Raw genomic sequence first — 15,673 nt, 5'->3', positions numbered from 1 at the left:
CGAGAGGACGAGCTGGATTTTTTTCCTAATCCTGCTTCCATTTTCACAATTTCCACATGTCTCGGAGGACGTGTTGCTTTAACATCTGAGTCAAGGATACGTTTTTTTTATATATTCCTCGAACTCAATGAATGTGTCTTACTACATTAGCGTGAACGCGAGCATTATTTCACAGGTGTCAGACCTTTTAATGATTTCACAGCAAATAGTGGAAATAAAAACTTGTAGGATTGTGCAACAACTTTTGCAACAACTATTTTTCGCCAGCGCTTTATTTAAACCTTCTTTATATATATATCCCTTCATCCATCCCTGTCTCCTGGCTTTCCCTCCATACTGCCGCTCGCCTTGACCTCCGCCTGGTTCCCTCCTCCTCCTCCTCTTCTCCTCCTCCTCCTGCTTTCACACTCTGCATCCTGCAGGGAAGGAGAGAAGGAGGGAGGTGTTAGAAGTAAAGCTGCCTCTTTTTCACACCTTCCTTTCTCTCTGTGTCTGTCTTTCTCTTTCCCTCCTGAGCCGTCCGCCATCCCTCGCTTTCTGCTTCGCTTCAGACAGGCTAATCTATGGCCGCGGGGAAAGTGGCGGGGGAAATGATTTCTTGTTTTTTTTTTTAAAGGAGAAGAGGTGAGGGTTTGCCCCATGGGCTATATAACAAGGGAAATAAGGATAGACGTGTATGCACGGATGGTGGAGGGAGGAACAATATGTTTACTGTATTTTTTTTTTTGTCCCACTAGTCACTGTGGCTTCACATCAGTACCTACATCAACTCTAATAGACGGTTTAGGCTTCTGCATCAATTTGATGGCGCAGACCCTGCACCATCAAACTGAGTGTGCACAAGTACAGTTACAGCCTCCATGAACCCCAGGACACTAAATGGGCCTTAACTTTAACCTTTTAAAGCAGGAGTCTTCAATGTTTTTCAGGCCAATTATACCACCTATTATATGTGGTCTATATTAAAGTGTTTATAAATATACATTATTGTCGTCATTTTGCATTCAATATTAAGCTGTTCAAACAATTCACAGGTTCGAATATTCATTTTCTTTTTATTTCAAACATGTTGTTGTCAGATTATTGACAGATCATAGCTTCGTGTAGCAGAGTCAGTGAATCACCAAAACATTTTGGCCTCGGTAGTTGGCTAATGGGAGCGAGCTGCACTGTTAGCTTCTCTTCTGCTAATGTAGCATCGTGCGTCTAGATTTCACCCGGGGACTGAACACTGTTTGGCCAATAGCGGGGAACTTCTTTACCTTAGCTTTTAAGTCTTCTTGACCTTTGTTCTATTGCTTCTATTGTTTTTTCATTTATTTTTTTGTACAGCACTTTGGTTAACCTAGTTTTTAAATGTGCTTCATGAATAAACTGATTGATTGATAGATAATCTACCAATTATTTTGCGACCCTTCTGCAGTACCTCCGCGGACACCCTAGGGGCCGCGGACCCCCTGTTGAAGACATATGCTTTAAGATGTAAACACAACCGCCTGCGCATAACAACAACAAAAAAAAAAAAGCTTGTAGTGTTTAAATTACCGTAACTCACCGATGTGCAAAATTCCAAAAAGTGTGGCTGAACACTGGGAAGTTACGGCTGTCGTTACGGTAATTACGACGCATCGCTGCAGGTTGGGGAGCGACGCAAGACCTCACGAAGAGAGCGAGAGTTGTTTTTGAGGAATTTTATGGTAAATATTAAGTTGTTCGTACCCTTGAGATGTCACGAAGCACGACTTCCCAGTGTTCAGCCGCACTTCCTGGAATTTTTTTCATTAGCGCAACCTACTGTGAGTTACGGTAATTCAAAAAAAACTTGTGCTTTAACGTCTCGCTGGTGATCCGTTCGGTTTTTAAGGGTTAATTATGTCCACACAAACACACACACTTCGTCTTGTCAGTGCACTTCATCAACACTGTCTGACCTGCAGTTTCACGACTAAAAAAAAAAAACACGTTTCATCTAATAAACAGAGGCTCCTATAGCTCCAGCAACACATCAGATCTCTTAATTACTACCTGAGCAGAGGTTGAAAAATGAGAGTTTTACTAACCGGAGCTTTTGGGCTCATCCAGCGCAGCCTGCGCTCGCACCAATCAAGTCCACTTTTCCCTCTCAAATCATGCACTGATTTGGGACTCGGGGGCGCCGTTATATTTCATATTCGCTCTTGATTGGATTACCATCCTCTTTTATTTTCCCCCCCGTCAGTTTAGATTAAACCTCCTCCCCTTCCCCCCCCCTCTCGTGCTATTCCTCCAGCCCGAGCGGCGATTGCAGGCGACTGCGAGCGGTCGAGTCCACGCGAGCTCGGCGGGGGTGTTAATGAATTCCAGCCGACTGCTAAATGAGGACTTATTAAAGTGCTGCCGCCTCGTAGTTTGACATTTTAGAGCTTCTGGTGAAGTTTTAAATCGCTGCGTCTCTCGCTGCAAATGTCACCGGCTGACTCTGCATGAACACAGGCTAGTGACGGCTATAGATTGAGAGAGAGAGAGAGGAAAGTTTGTGTGTTTGTGTGTGTGTGTGTGTGTGTGTGTGTGTCTATATTCCACCCTGCTGCCCCGGCTAACTGTGCAATTTTTGTGTTTCCATCCCTGCAGCTACGTCAGATGGGACGCGTCAAGGCCTGGATAGCATGAGAGGCGGAGTGTGCGCCACGCAAGGCATGAAGGTGGTCCTGAAAGTGGGACAGAGTAAGTGCTCTCACTTTTCTTCCTCCGGCTTCTTATCTCACACAAAAGTGCGGCGGACGGACCTCGTCCTCGTCCTCGTCTCGAACCGTCATTAGCGGCGAACGCGCAACGCACACCACGTGCCTTCTTCTTCCTGGTGCGTCCTCGCCGAGCACATTAGGGCTCGTTAAGTGGTGGGAACAGCGGAGAAGTGTGGGATCAGTCGGCTCTAATGAGCCCTGTTGACTCCCTTCTCACACTGCCTTTTAACTGCGACTGACTCATGCTGCACACACACACTTGTCCGTGCACAAACAGCAGCTGAACACACTCCTTACTTAGCATCTACATATTATAGCTCCTATAGGTAATAATTTGCATGGTTTCGTTCCATCTCCATCTAAAAATCCTTGAATCCTTGAGTTTGCGCACCGACAGCTGAAGCGCGATAACAAAACGACCCCGTTCGGCCCTAAACAACACAGTCAGGGGTTTTTTTTTAATGACTCGTAGCTGCTGCACGCTGCTAATTTGTTTGGAAAATATTCCCAGGTAATGACCCTCGCAAGGAGTTTTGAGGCCAATTTAAGCATTTCCACTGACCGGTGCATTCCTACGCATAATAGGCACCTGTCCTTCACATGACCCGCCACTCACTCACTCACTCTCTCTCACACACAAACACACACACACACACATCCAAAAGCCTGCCTCGTTGTGTTTCTTTGATCGCTGCCGCGTTATCAGGCCCCGCGTATTGTCGTCGCTCCCCCGGCAAAAAGGAGCCCGAGCGCGCGCCTCTATCGGCCCGTGACATCAGCGCAGTCAGCTGTGCTCAATAGAAATAGCGCCACACACGCGCTTTTATTTATTTCCCCCGTCGCCCCCTTTTTTTTTTTTAGCACGCGCGCCTTTCAGCTTCCCTGCCCGTTCTTACCGGTTCTGTTTGAACCCCTTTTTCAAAGGTCACATATGTCGTCTAAATAAGCGACGCGCCGCCTCGTGGTGATGATGATATGGAAAACACACGCCCGCGCACATACGTTGACTTGTCCTCTCTCATTTGATTCTTTATCTATCTCGCCTTCTCCCCGGGTCCGTCACACACCAACACTCTCCCCCCCTTCCCTCCCCCCTGCCTCCCCCCCCGCCCCGCTGACCACACAGCAGTTCCTATTGATTCGGGCCTGCGACGCCCCTCACTTCTGTCTGGTTGACTGTCGAGAGGGAGCCTGCAGCCGATAGCCGTACACTTTTCTAAATGTCAGTATATATAGGTGCATGGCTGCGCTTGTGTGTGTGTGTGTGTGTGTGTGTGTGTGTGTGGGCTTTTGTGGGTTTGCCGTGCACCACGATCACCCCACGACCACATCCATTCTGCACCCCCCCACCCCCATCCCTTTGCCTCCGCATTGACCGGCGAACGCGCTTTCTTTTTTAAAATGCTGCAGAGCTGAGGAGTCGGACAGATGGCTCGGAGGCAACCAAAATTAGTATTTTCTGAACCGTCATCTCTCTCGGCTTTGAGGTGTAGCACTTTGCACAAAGGCCTGTGTGCGTGCGTGCACGTGTCGCATAAAAACGCACTCTAATGCCATCGCCGTTACCGAGGGCTCTGCTAGACAGATGGCCTGATTTAGCGACTACAGATTACAAGCCGCTGTGGCCTTGTGTAAATTCGCCGAGGCCAAAACAACAAACGGCCTCTCTTTAGTTTCCCATTCGAACAAATAGAAAAGTGCTCATAGTCGGGCGCATCCAGGCCGAATCAATATGTGCTCCCCTGTAATGGGAAGGGAGGGAAGCCTTTATTAAACCTCCTCTGTCTCCGTTTCGCCTCCCGGACGGGGCCTCTCCTTGTTAATGTCACTTGTTGGTTTCCTAGTCTGTGTAGAAGTCATGCTATTCCTCTCTTATTTATTCATTCATTTATTTATTTATTTATTTTTCCACCTCTCCAGGCCCGTACGGACTCCCTCCGAAGAAGGAGCCGCCAGCGGGACGCACCACCAGCAGAAACCCAGGTAAGCAAACGGAGATAATCCACGGCAGATCCATCCGAGAAATGGATGGAGGGAGTAAAAAGGGAGAGAAACGAGGGAGGGAGGGAGGAGGCGACAGATGGAGAATGTGCAGCGGTGACATCTGCGGATCTCTCTGTTTAATTCCATATTTCACTGCTCCGTGCCCCTCTCCTCCTCCTCCTCCTCCTCCTCTCTGCACCCGGCCCTCCGAGCTAAGTGCTGCAGGCGGGGAATGGATGGCTAATAGCTACCTTGGGAGAAGGACAAGAAAAAAGAGAGGAAGGGAGGGAGGGAGGAAGAAGAAGAAGAAGAAGGAGAAGAGAGAGGGAGAGGGAGAGGGAGACGGGGCAAGAGCGGCGGCGACATTTCAGAGAGTTATTATTGTCATTAGACTGGGGCGGTCTGGATTCTGTTCTTTCCAGAGAGAGAAAGAGAAAGGAAGGAAGAAAGAAATGAGAATTACCGCAAAATGAGGGGCGAAGAAGAGGCACAGGGGAGTGATGGAGCAGGAGCGGTTAGAAGAAGTGGGAGGCACGTGAGGAGGGGGAGAGGAAAGAGTAATTGAAAAGCAAAGAGAAGGGGGGAGATTCACGCTCCGTCCTCGAAGTTCGTTCAGCCGACGGGGGGAAGGAATCCACTCGTTCCTCTTTCCTGTTTCTTCTTCTTCTCCCCGGTTTGTGAATTGTGTCAATTGGTGCGTTCACACGTTTTTTTTTTTTTTCCAATCGCTCATCCATACAACGCACAGGTGAGAAATATGTGTGTGTGACGTAAGCAACAGTAGCATTTTCCCTCCAATGAGAGGAGGCGTCTTTACGCATGTTTGACTCCCGGACGAGGACGCGTTAACGCGTTTAACCACGTGTTCCGACGTGACTGGACGTCTGAGCTCCGAGTCCTCCGAACTAATAACGTGCTCGCTTTCGCCTCTTCTTGATCCTGACTTGGGAAACCGCAGATAAATTGCTGGAATGCGAACGAGAAATGAAATGCTCTCTGATTTTGCCACAAACTCCACTCGGACAAAAGTCAAATCAAAAACACACCGACGAGTCACGCACAGTCGGCTAAGCCGTCACAGATGTCCGTCGAGGATAAACGGCCAAATCAGATGGAAAAAAAAAAAAAAAAAAGATCTTTGTGTCGGTGTAGTAAGAGGACCTGTGGTGATTTTTATGATGCAAATTGCACAATAAGTGTCTATAGTGTAAGTCTTCAACAAGTGACTCCTAGAGGTCTGCTGAGGTACTGCAGGGGGACACAAAATCTTTGGTTGATCAGACGTTTTTTATACCTTTTTTTAAATTTTCCCCCACAAATGTACATTTCTTTAAATCCAACATATTTTAGTAAAGGGTTAGCTTAATATTGAATGCAAACTGATAATAATTATGTGTGTTTATAAGTTTGCACCATTTGAGTTTAAACTTATTTCATTGAACTGATTTTCTTCTTGTTTTGTGTTTTTTTCACAAACCAAAGAGGCGAGATTCTTCTCTCTGATTTTGCGGTAGCGCTCAAAAGTGACGTCGTCGCAGAAGAAGCTCTTCCCCGAAACGCGACAAATGAATTTAATGTGGCGAGACGCGATGAGACGCCACAGCGCGTAAACGAGATTAGATTAGACGACTTTGTCTCATCCACTTGAGCGAACGCAGTCGCGTGGAGGTGAATCGACGGCGTTCGGCGCGCATCGTGCAACAGGTGGAAACATTACAAAAACAGAAAAAGATGAACATGCGACCAATTAGCTCTTTTTCTGAGACGCGCTTTATTCTCCGAGCGGCGGCAGAGACACGAGGAAAAGACTGAGCCGTCAACCTCGACCCGCTCTTTCATTTCTGACCCTCTGCATGTTTTTCTCCCAGGTAAAAAAAAAAAAAAAAAAAAAGAAATCACTAATGATATGAAATAGATGGAAAGTGCGCGGAGAGTGAGGCATCAAAGCCTGAACTTGTGTGATAAAATAAAGAAATAATAAAGGAGCACAGGAGGGAAGCAGAAGTGCAGAATAGGGCGAAAGGGAGTGAGAGGTGAAGGGAAAAGGATACAATAATGAGAGCCGGTGAAAGGCGGCGGCGGCCGTAATGGAGATGGAGAACGGGGATGTGTAATGAGAGGAGAAAGAGGGAATGTGTGGGTTTACATGAGTGGGGATGGAAGAAAGCACAGCGGGGGGCATGAGGTGGGCATGAGGGGGAGTGTAATCGAGTACGGCATTACGCTCTCTCCCAAGTCGAGTCCAGGAGCGAGGGTGGGGTGGGAGGGCGGGGTGGGGGGGGTGTAGTTGCGGGGGGGTGAGGTGTGTGTGTCGTGAAGTGGCGTGAGCTCAAGATAGATAGCCAATCCAAAGATGGAGAGAACCACGGAGTGGAGGGAGGGCAAGGAAGCGGAGGAGACGGGGGGTGTTGGGTGGTGGTGGTTAACGGGGGGGGGGGGGCAGAGAAAGGGATGTGTGCCAAGAATAATGATATGCCAATCCAAAGCCTCCGTACGGGCAGGGACTCGCATTACCGGCCTTAACCAGCTCGCAACTCGCAACTCACACGGTCCGGTTCCTCCTGAGCCGCCTACTCCACAACCACACACACACACAGACACACAAATACAACCACACACACAGACACACACACACACCTCCGGACCATCACTCACCTGCTGAGTCCTGGCCCGACCGCCCGCGGAGAGAAACCCGCCGGCTCCAAAGGCTGTGAAGATCTTAGGTTCCACGCAGACGAGCAGAAAGACGGTTTTGATGAGCGGACGGACGGACTGTGTGTGGTCTGGTGGTGGTGGAGGCTTCTCTTCATGTGGCCGGGGCTGTAACACTAAGCAAATACGTCTGTTAAGGTTAGGGAAATAGAGTGTGTTACCTTGACACACACACTGCGTCCACAGGACTGTATACAGTAGATCAGGCCTCGCGCTCCTCCGCCGACGTTCCTCTAAACTTTACTCCGCCGTCCACTTCATCGCGTCAATAAAGTGACCGCATACGAGCTTCTGTGAGATCGGCTGCGTACTTTTCTCCCCTCGCGTTCCTCTGGGTTTAAGCCTCCGCCCGGGTCGGACTAAAATAAAAATAAAAAACGGCCGCCATTACTCACGGTGTTGCGGTCCAGAGCCATAAGGAACGGTATGTTTATTAGAAAGCTGCTCATGAAAACACAAATTGCGAAAAGCAAGCTGTGTTATTGCTCCGCTGCATTAGTCATGATTAATAGTCGTACGTTATTTGAGTTAAAGCATAAATTATTAACCCTCCGGAGTCCAGAGTAGTTTGGACTACTGTTGGTTTAACTTTCTATTTCATCTTAAAAACAAACCAAAAAAAGGTTTAGTGTTTGGTGTCATTCTTTTCAGCACAACCTCACACGTCATTTTACACTTATTTTTTTCATTTTGACAAACTGTATTCACACATTAGACCTAAAACCACACTGAAACCACGTTAAAAAAGTTAGATTTTTCACTGTGAAAACCACAAACATCTTTAATGAACCATTTTTGGAACTTAGACTGGAAACCTTAAGTGTAAATTTCAAAAGCTTATGAACTAATTTAGCAAACAGCCGAACTATTTATAACTATTTCCATTAAAATGCCATTAAATTACAATGAGTAGTATCTAAAAGTCCCAAATGTCTGGCTTCATATAGCGTCAACTCCCACCACTTTTCCCTCTTCCTTAGCAACTACTGACACATCGTTTCCTGATTGGTTGATGGGATGAATTTTTCCACCAATAGGAAAGTGGGTGTCATGTGTTTAGCTGTGCTAGCGATCTCCGCTGTGCTAGCATTTTCTTATCAGATCAAATTAAGGACAGTTGGACTCCATACGAACTGGTTTGGATTTAGAAAAGTGGACTAGCCTGTTTTACCAGTTTTAGGTCATTTCAGTTCTGATAAATGTAGCTAAATGAAAGATGCTAATGCTAAGAGCTTTACTGAGAAGTAACGTTAGCCGTACAACACTGTAGCACCTGGCCATACCTACGCCAAAACAACAACAACATCGACAACCTTATCTGACAGACCTCCAGAACATAACTTAAGAAGTAACTTAAGAAGTAAAAATAAAGTAAAAATACAGCAGAAATTAATATTACCTGACGCTAAATGTGAACCACAACACCAGGTTTCTGTGTCTGTTGTTTCTCCTAATGCAGTGACACATTTACTTCTCTTTTCTTTGGCAGATATCTGTAAAAATATATCTTATTTTACAATTTAGACGCTTTTAAAGCCTATGATTCAAGCTAATGATGCTAATCTTCATTTTCAACTGTCACTTTTTGCCGCTCAGTGGCCGTAACCATGGAGACGTCAGCCAGCTGTGACATCACGTGCATTCCCTCTATATTTTACTTACTTTCTAAGTGTCGCCTTTTTTTTGTTTGTCTGTTTTAAGGCGGCGCTGGGAACTCCACCCAACCCCAAAGACCGTTCGGGGACGAAGGCAGAGGTGAGAATGGGCCCCTCCAACCCTCCAACATCGCCCTCATCGCCGGCGCCGCCGGAGGCTCCGCCTTCCTCCTGCTGGTCACCGCCGTCATCTGCGCCGTGTGCTACCGGCGGCGGCACGCCAAGCACTCGGACACCCACCACCCGCCGCTGTCGCTGTCCTCCCTCACCAGCCCCAAGCGGGGGGGCGGCGGCGGCATCACCAGCTCCAACAACAACGGCTCCGAGCCCAGCGACATCATCATCCCGCTGCGGACGTCGGACTCGGCCTACTGCCCGCACTACGAGAAGGTGAGCGGGGACTACGGACACCCCGTCTACATCGTCCAGGAGATGCCGCCCCAGAGCCCGGCCAACATCTACTACAAAGTATGAGAGGGCCCGACTTGGACCGGCCTCCCTCCACCCGTCTCCAACCGACCCCCCCCGCCTCCACCCCAACGACCACACTCCCCCAAACCAAACGCTCCAAATGAAGCCACAGCGACGCTTGCCATCACAGCTCCAACCCTCAAACCTCCCTCAATACTACCAGTATTGTCCCCTGGACCCCCCCACTCATCGCCCCCCGCCTTCCCCCCCTCCCACCCTCCACCCTCCAGGGGCCACAGTTGTGTTTCTAGCAGAACAAACCACCCCGCCCCAAAGTGTGCGTAAAAGGGCAACCGTACGTAACCCTTCTTAACGAGGCCCTCACGAAATGGGCAACACCCCCCACCCCCTCTTCTTCTTCTCGTTAACTCACAGCTTAACGAGCCCCACCCGTGCTGAATTGAAGAGTTGCCCCGCCCCCCCAACCCCACCCCCCGCAAATGGAAGTGTGCTCTTTTTTTTTCTAGGAGACTTTGAGGCTTCGATGGGACGTTTTAAAAGAAATAAAAATGAGAAAAAAAAAGAACTTAACAAAAGAGGAGAAATAAAAAAAACCCTCACTTAGCACCGGAGAACTCTGATTCGCGGAGGCCCCTAGTTCACCCCCCCCCCCCCCCACCCCGACTCCCACATCCTCCCCAACCACCCCACCCCACCCCTCGGAGCTCCACCATCAGCCCACCAGAGACCGGCCCCCCCCAGCCGCTAACTCAACAGTAGGATTTCTAGTTTGTGTTAGTCCGTCTCTCCTGAGGAATAACGAGGGGCCTCGGACTTAAAGCCAATCAGCGCGTCCGAGCTGCGGTCACATGACCGAGCCCGGGCCTCGAGGAGGTCCGACCAATCGGTGACACTCAGAATCTTGTATATTTTAATAAAAGCGTGTGTGTGATTGTGTGTGTTTGTGTGTGTGTGTGTGCGAGTGGGCATACGGATAATAATTATGGCGCTGCTGCTCCACATTAGACGTGTGTGTGCTTCAGTACAGCAAGTTTGCATATGCGCGTGTATGTGTGTGTGTGTGTGTGTGTGTGTGTGTGTGTGCGTGGGATTTAGTTTGTGTGTGCGCTTTGTGTGTGAGTTCTTTAGACTTGTCTTAAATACCAAAACACAAAATAGTGAGCGAATATCAAAAAAAAAAAGTGAGATTTTTTATCGCTATCGACACTTATAGATTATATATATGAATATCCAGTAAATAATTTCTAGATGTTTTTTTTTCTATTATTTCTACCCACTCTGTTGATCTACACTTCTGTCGCTAGACTTTTTTTTTATTATCTGCTGTTTCCTTAAACCTTGTTTCCCCTCCCTTTCCCTTTTTAAGTTGTATATTAATTTAATCCCCATTTTTTTTATTTTTTTTTTTTATCATTTTTTTCCGGCGAACAGAGGTTGTTTCCTCTCTCATTCACTCCCTCCCTTCCTCCTCCCTTCCTCCCTCCTTCCCTCCTTCCCTCCTTCCCTCCCTCCCTCCCCTCTAGGGTCTCTGAACTCTGTGTATATTTTTATAGCTCCTTGTACTACGCCGTAGTTTTGAAGTTTAGACCTCGTTTGTGGAAGTGTTGAGGTAGAAACCATCTATGAAAGCTTTTTCTTTTTTTGTTGTGTTTTTTTTTTTTTTTCCAAACTCTTTTTTTTAAATTTTTTTTTTTATTTTGAAATGCAGGATTGAAAAGAAGTGAAGGGGAGGGGAGGGAGGGGGGGAGGCGACGAGAGAGAGAGAGAGAGAGAGAGAGAGAGGGGATGAAATGAAAAAGAAGAATTAAAAAAAGGATAAAGGGGAACAGACGTGGAGAGAGAGAAGAGACTGAAGGAAAGAAGCTGAGGGGGGAGGAGGGGGAGGATGGGAGATGAAGGATCCTGAGCTGGTGAACGAGCGACCGGCCGACGGGAGGACGGAGACGTCTTCTATGAGCGGAGGCGACGGACTGAAAGCCAGAAGGAAAATTTTTTGAATTTTTTTTTTTTTTTTTTTTTTTAAAAAAACGGATTTTGGAAGAGTTGAACTCTGACCTTTTGGAACGGAGACATCTCATCACAAACACACACATCCACTGTGACTCTATCACACTTCACACACACACACACACACACACGAACGAGGTGGTGACACATTTTTCCCGGATCTGTTCCTCCTTCTTCTTCTTCTTCTTCTTCTTCTTCTTCTGACTAAATTCCAGTCGGTCATCGAGCGGAGAGGAAAAAAAAAAATTTTTAAAAAAACCCCCCCTACTCCTTCACCCGGGGCGAAGTGAAGTCGGTGTCCACACTGACGACGCACAACCCCCCTAACGCACATTTCACACCTCTTAATGACTGTCACAAACGCTCACTGATTGCATTGAACGACACTCGCGGCGTAACCTCTCTCTCTCTCTCTCTCTCTCTCTTTATCGCACAACACCCGACGTTTAAAAAAAACAAAAAAAAAAAAAAGTCTGATTACTTTCATATGACTCTGTACTTCTGTGATTAACACGGGAGGGATGAAAGGAGCGATTGTGCGTTCCACACTCTCACACGCAAACAGACACACTGCTACTACTACTAGTGCCCGGCACCTCAACCTCGGAGGGCGACAACGACAACGACAACAACAACACAACCGCTGTGTTCAGTTCAGAGGTGCAATATTCTTAACATGTGCATACTAATAAAGCTGTTTTGTGTTGCTCAAACATGTTTATGGCTTAAGTGTAAAACTGGGTGGCAGTGGAGAGCTTTTAGTTTGTTTTTTTTGTTTTGGTTTCCTGACACACACACACACACATAAACACACACACACATAAACACAAAGCCTCCAGTGTTGTAGTCATGTTTTCTGTGTGAAGCCAGTGTTGAATCTGGACCTTACGACATTTCTCAGCTGTGTTTTCGTATCGGTATCTAACATCGTATAATGAGATATCTTTTCATACTTAAGTGTCACATTCGTCTAAAAAAAAAAAAAATGACTTTGTTCAACACATGATGATGTTCAGATATTTGTTTTTTTTGTTTTTTTGTTTTTTTATACCATGGAGGAGTTCGGATTGTATTTGACTGTATCGAAAATTGATTTCAAAGATGAAACGAGACGAAGGAAGACGCCTCAAATTCTTTTTTTTTTTGTACAACTGCCGACTTGTGTTTTTTTTTTTTTTTTTTTTTTTTTATGTATGCTGTTAAGTCTGTGTCTATTTAAACATGCTCAGAGTACCTAAAAATATCCTCCAAGCCAAATGAAGTGTCTGTTACTCTCTCTTCTCTTCTGCTACTGCAACTGTTTGGAAGCACTCGAACCCCAGATGTTTCCCACCACCATCACCCTTTCTTTCTTTCTTTCTTTCTTTCTTTTTATTTTTTTTTTGTTGGAAAATGAAAAATGGCCTGCGAAAGAGCAGCAGCGGCGGGAGGGGAGGGGGGGGGGGAGAAAAAAAAGAAACGGACTTTTACGATTACGAAGGAGAAGCCACTGCCCCAGTTTTCAGTCCATTCCCTCTCAGCGGCAGAACGTCAAACGGACTCGAAAGTTTTTTTGTTTTTTTCCTCGTTACCCATTGTTTGATTTTCATGTCGATGTTATTTCAAAAGTTGAGTCTCGGGCTAGTTTGGCTTTTTTTAAAAAAAAAAAAAGATAATAATAATAATAATAAAACACGGACTCGGCCACTGGTTGTTGGAAAAGAGGAAGAAGAACGAGCTGTTTCTGTTTCTGTGGAACCGGTCGCTGGTGAAAAAGTGTGTGTGTGTGTGTGTAGCTGTGCGTGAATGTGCGTGTTTCTTTGTGCGAAACCAGCCAACCAGCCAGCGAGTGAGCGGAGGCCGCGGAGCAAAAAAGGTGGCTCTCATAACGTGATGTGTTGACACTTTGTATTTTGGGACACCTCTGTGAGAGAAAGTTCTTTTTTTTATTTTTATTTTTTTTTATTATTGTTGTTTTTGTGTCCTCTCCTCCTCCTCCTCCTCTTCCTCCTTCTCTTCCTCCTCCTCCTCACCCCACCCTTGTCTACTCATCACGGCGACCCCTGACCCTCACCTCCTTCCCTTTCTCCCCCCCCACTTTCCCCCCTCCTTTACCCCCCTACAACACACCTCTAAAGAGAGGAAAAAACTAGTACATTCCTGGTTTGGAAAAAAAAAAAAAAAAGGTTGAATAAAAAAACAAACAAAAATGTTTAAGCACCACTCTTTTGGTTCTGTTGTGTGATTCATTATTGTGTGAGGGTCTTTTTCTGCTTGTATAAGGGACGGAGAGGCCCCCCCCCCACCTTTAATGGGAGGAGGCCTGTCCCCCTTATCTCTGCTTTGGGTTTGCCTCAGCGGGGGCTCTTTCACTGCCTCTGCTAATAACGCTGCCATTTCACACACACACACACACACACACACACCGGTGTTATCAACAAGTTATCAAACCCGGCTTCGTTAGTGTTCAGCGTTGCCTGGCGACGTATTGACAGAGCTGATTTCGTCCTCCGCCCCTCTCTTCTTCCTCCTCCTCCATTTCCCCCCTCGCTCCCTTTAGCTTTGTGGCGCATTTCTATGGCAACCGTTAGCATCCTTTCCTCCCTCCTGAAATGTGCCTCATCTGTTTGTGTGTCTGTGTGTGTGTGTGTTGGAGGGCCCTTTCCGTAGCGTGGTGTGCTACAGGGTGGCCTAGGGTGAGATGACCAGGCAGCTGCTTTATGCCCTTTGATCGGTGATGTGCGAGAGTAGATTACAAGCGTCTCTGGCTCTAACACACACACAAACACACACACATTGGCTGACCCCACCTACGCAAACATCACCACATGTCCGTACACAAATGCAATCTTACGCACTGCCACACACGGGCATTGATCCTGGAGGACGACGCTTGTCGTCGCACCCCGGCCATGACAACCTGTCGCTGGAGCTGAGGGGGGAAAGTACGTCGAAGGCCGGCAAAAAAAAAAGTAAACATCCATTCAACCGGGAGCCGTGCTACAGATGCTAATATACCTGAAGTCAGCCAGCACGTTTACATGCACAGCTTAACGGAGCTACGCTCAAAAAAACTTGTCCCAGTTTACATGCAAACTGACGGGAACATGTCCTCCTCTACACTAGGTGGCGATATGTGTCTTTTCAGTGGGTTAATGCGGCCTCTTTTCCATTTGGCCTATTACTTCATATAATAAACAACTGGAGTAATTCATGTGGGAGATGGATAATAGTTCAGCTTTTTAGTCTCATGCGTAATATGTGTGCTACCTATGGTAGATGGCGCTATCCCCCTGGTGGTTCCTCTACCGGCTCTGTTTACCTTCTTCTTCTATGATTGGTTTAAATACCAGATCTGCTCGGCTGAGTGTCCAACGCTTTTAGGTGCCGTCTTGTTTTATAAATGATTGGACAACACGAGGAAGCAGAAGTAGAAGAGAGGTTAGCGGTTGTTATCGAAGCAACTTAGCAACAGTTGTTTTGTCCTTTTTATTCTTTGGATAAATTGATAATAGCTGTTTTTCCAGGATAAAACTTCTTAAATCTGTTTGTGCCTACTATGCAAATGAGTGGATTGAACTCAGTTTATTTTGTCATTTTATTTGTTTTTCATGAATAACGTGATGTCATCGCATTTTTTGTGCTTTGTGGAAAATTCAAAGTTATAAATAAAAAAAACTTCATCATGCTATCTCTTCCAAACATATTGTGAAAAATAAACCACAAACTGATCTCGCACACCGAGCTGAACGTAGCCAAAAATATTGTTGACGTCATCGGGAAACGAGGAGTAGATCTGGCTCTGTTTACCTTCGTCTTGTGCAACCGTCTTTCTTGGACGTTTGTGGTCCAGTTAAAGTCTGATTAAGGCGTATGCATGCCGAAGAAAACTGATTTCTAATCACATTATCTGTGCGTCTTAATCAGATAAAGAGAACTCTGATCTTTTTCAGAGTAACATGTTTACATGCACTTAAGTTGTCCAGTTAAAGTCAGATTAAGGCAGTAATTCATTTTTTTCTAAGTGCATGTAAACGTACTGAGTGCTGCTGCTTCCTCCTCTTGTCCTTCCCACTTCCTCTTCGCTTTAACATCAGCTGCGATCTGTCAAACATCAAGCGTACGCTGAGCCCAAAACGTTTATTTACTCCAACGGAGAGGTTGAGCTGCAAAATAGTTTCT

General features: G+C 46.5%; 1 protein-coding gene across 1 annotated transcript in view; it reads left to right on the top strand.

The window, feature by feature from the left end:
- The window catches only part of efnb3b (ephrin-B3b), an 83,542-nt gene extending 72,351 nt beyond the window's left edge, over positions 1-11,191 (top strand). The window contains exons 3-5 of the mRNA XM_047597580.1: positions 2,611-2,703; positions 4,644-4,706; positions 9,120-11,191. Of these exons, the coding sequence (XP_047453536.1) occupies positions 2,611-2,703; positions 4,644-4,706; positions 9,120-9,547 (584 nt within the window). The 3' untranslated portion in view covers positions 9,548-11,191. The remainder of the gene's footprint in view (positions 1-2,610; positions 2,704-4,643; positions 4,707-9,119) is intronic.
- The last annotated feature ends 4,482 nt before the right edge of the window (positions 11,192-15,673 follow it).

Source organism: Mugil cephalus, chromosome 1 (genome assembly GCF_022458985.1).
Source record: "Mugil cephalus isolate CIBA_MC_2020 chromosome 1, CIBA_Mcephalus_1.1, whole genome shotgun sequence".
Classification (NCBI taxonomy): Eukaryota; Metazoa; Chordata; class Actinopteri; order Mugiliformes; family Mugilidae; genus Mugil; species Mugil cephalus.
Note: the sequence above shows the minus strand (reverse complement) of the source record. Positions and strands in the feature narration are given on the sequence as shown.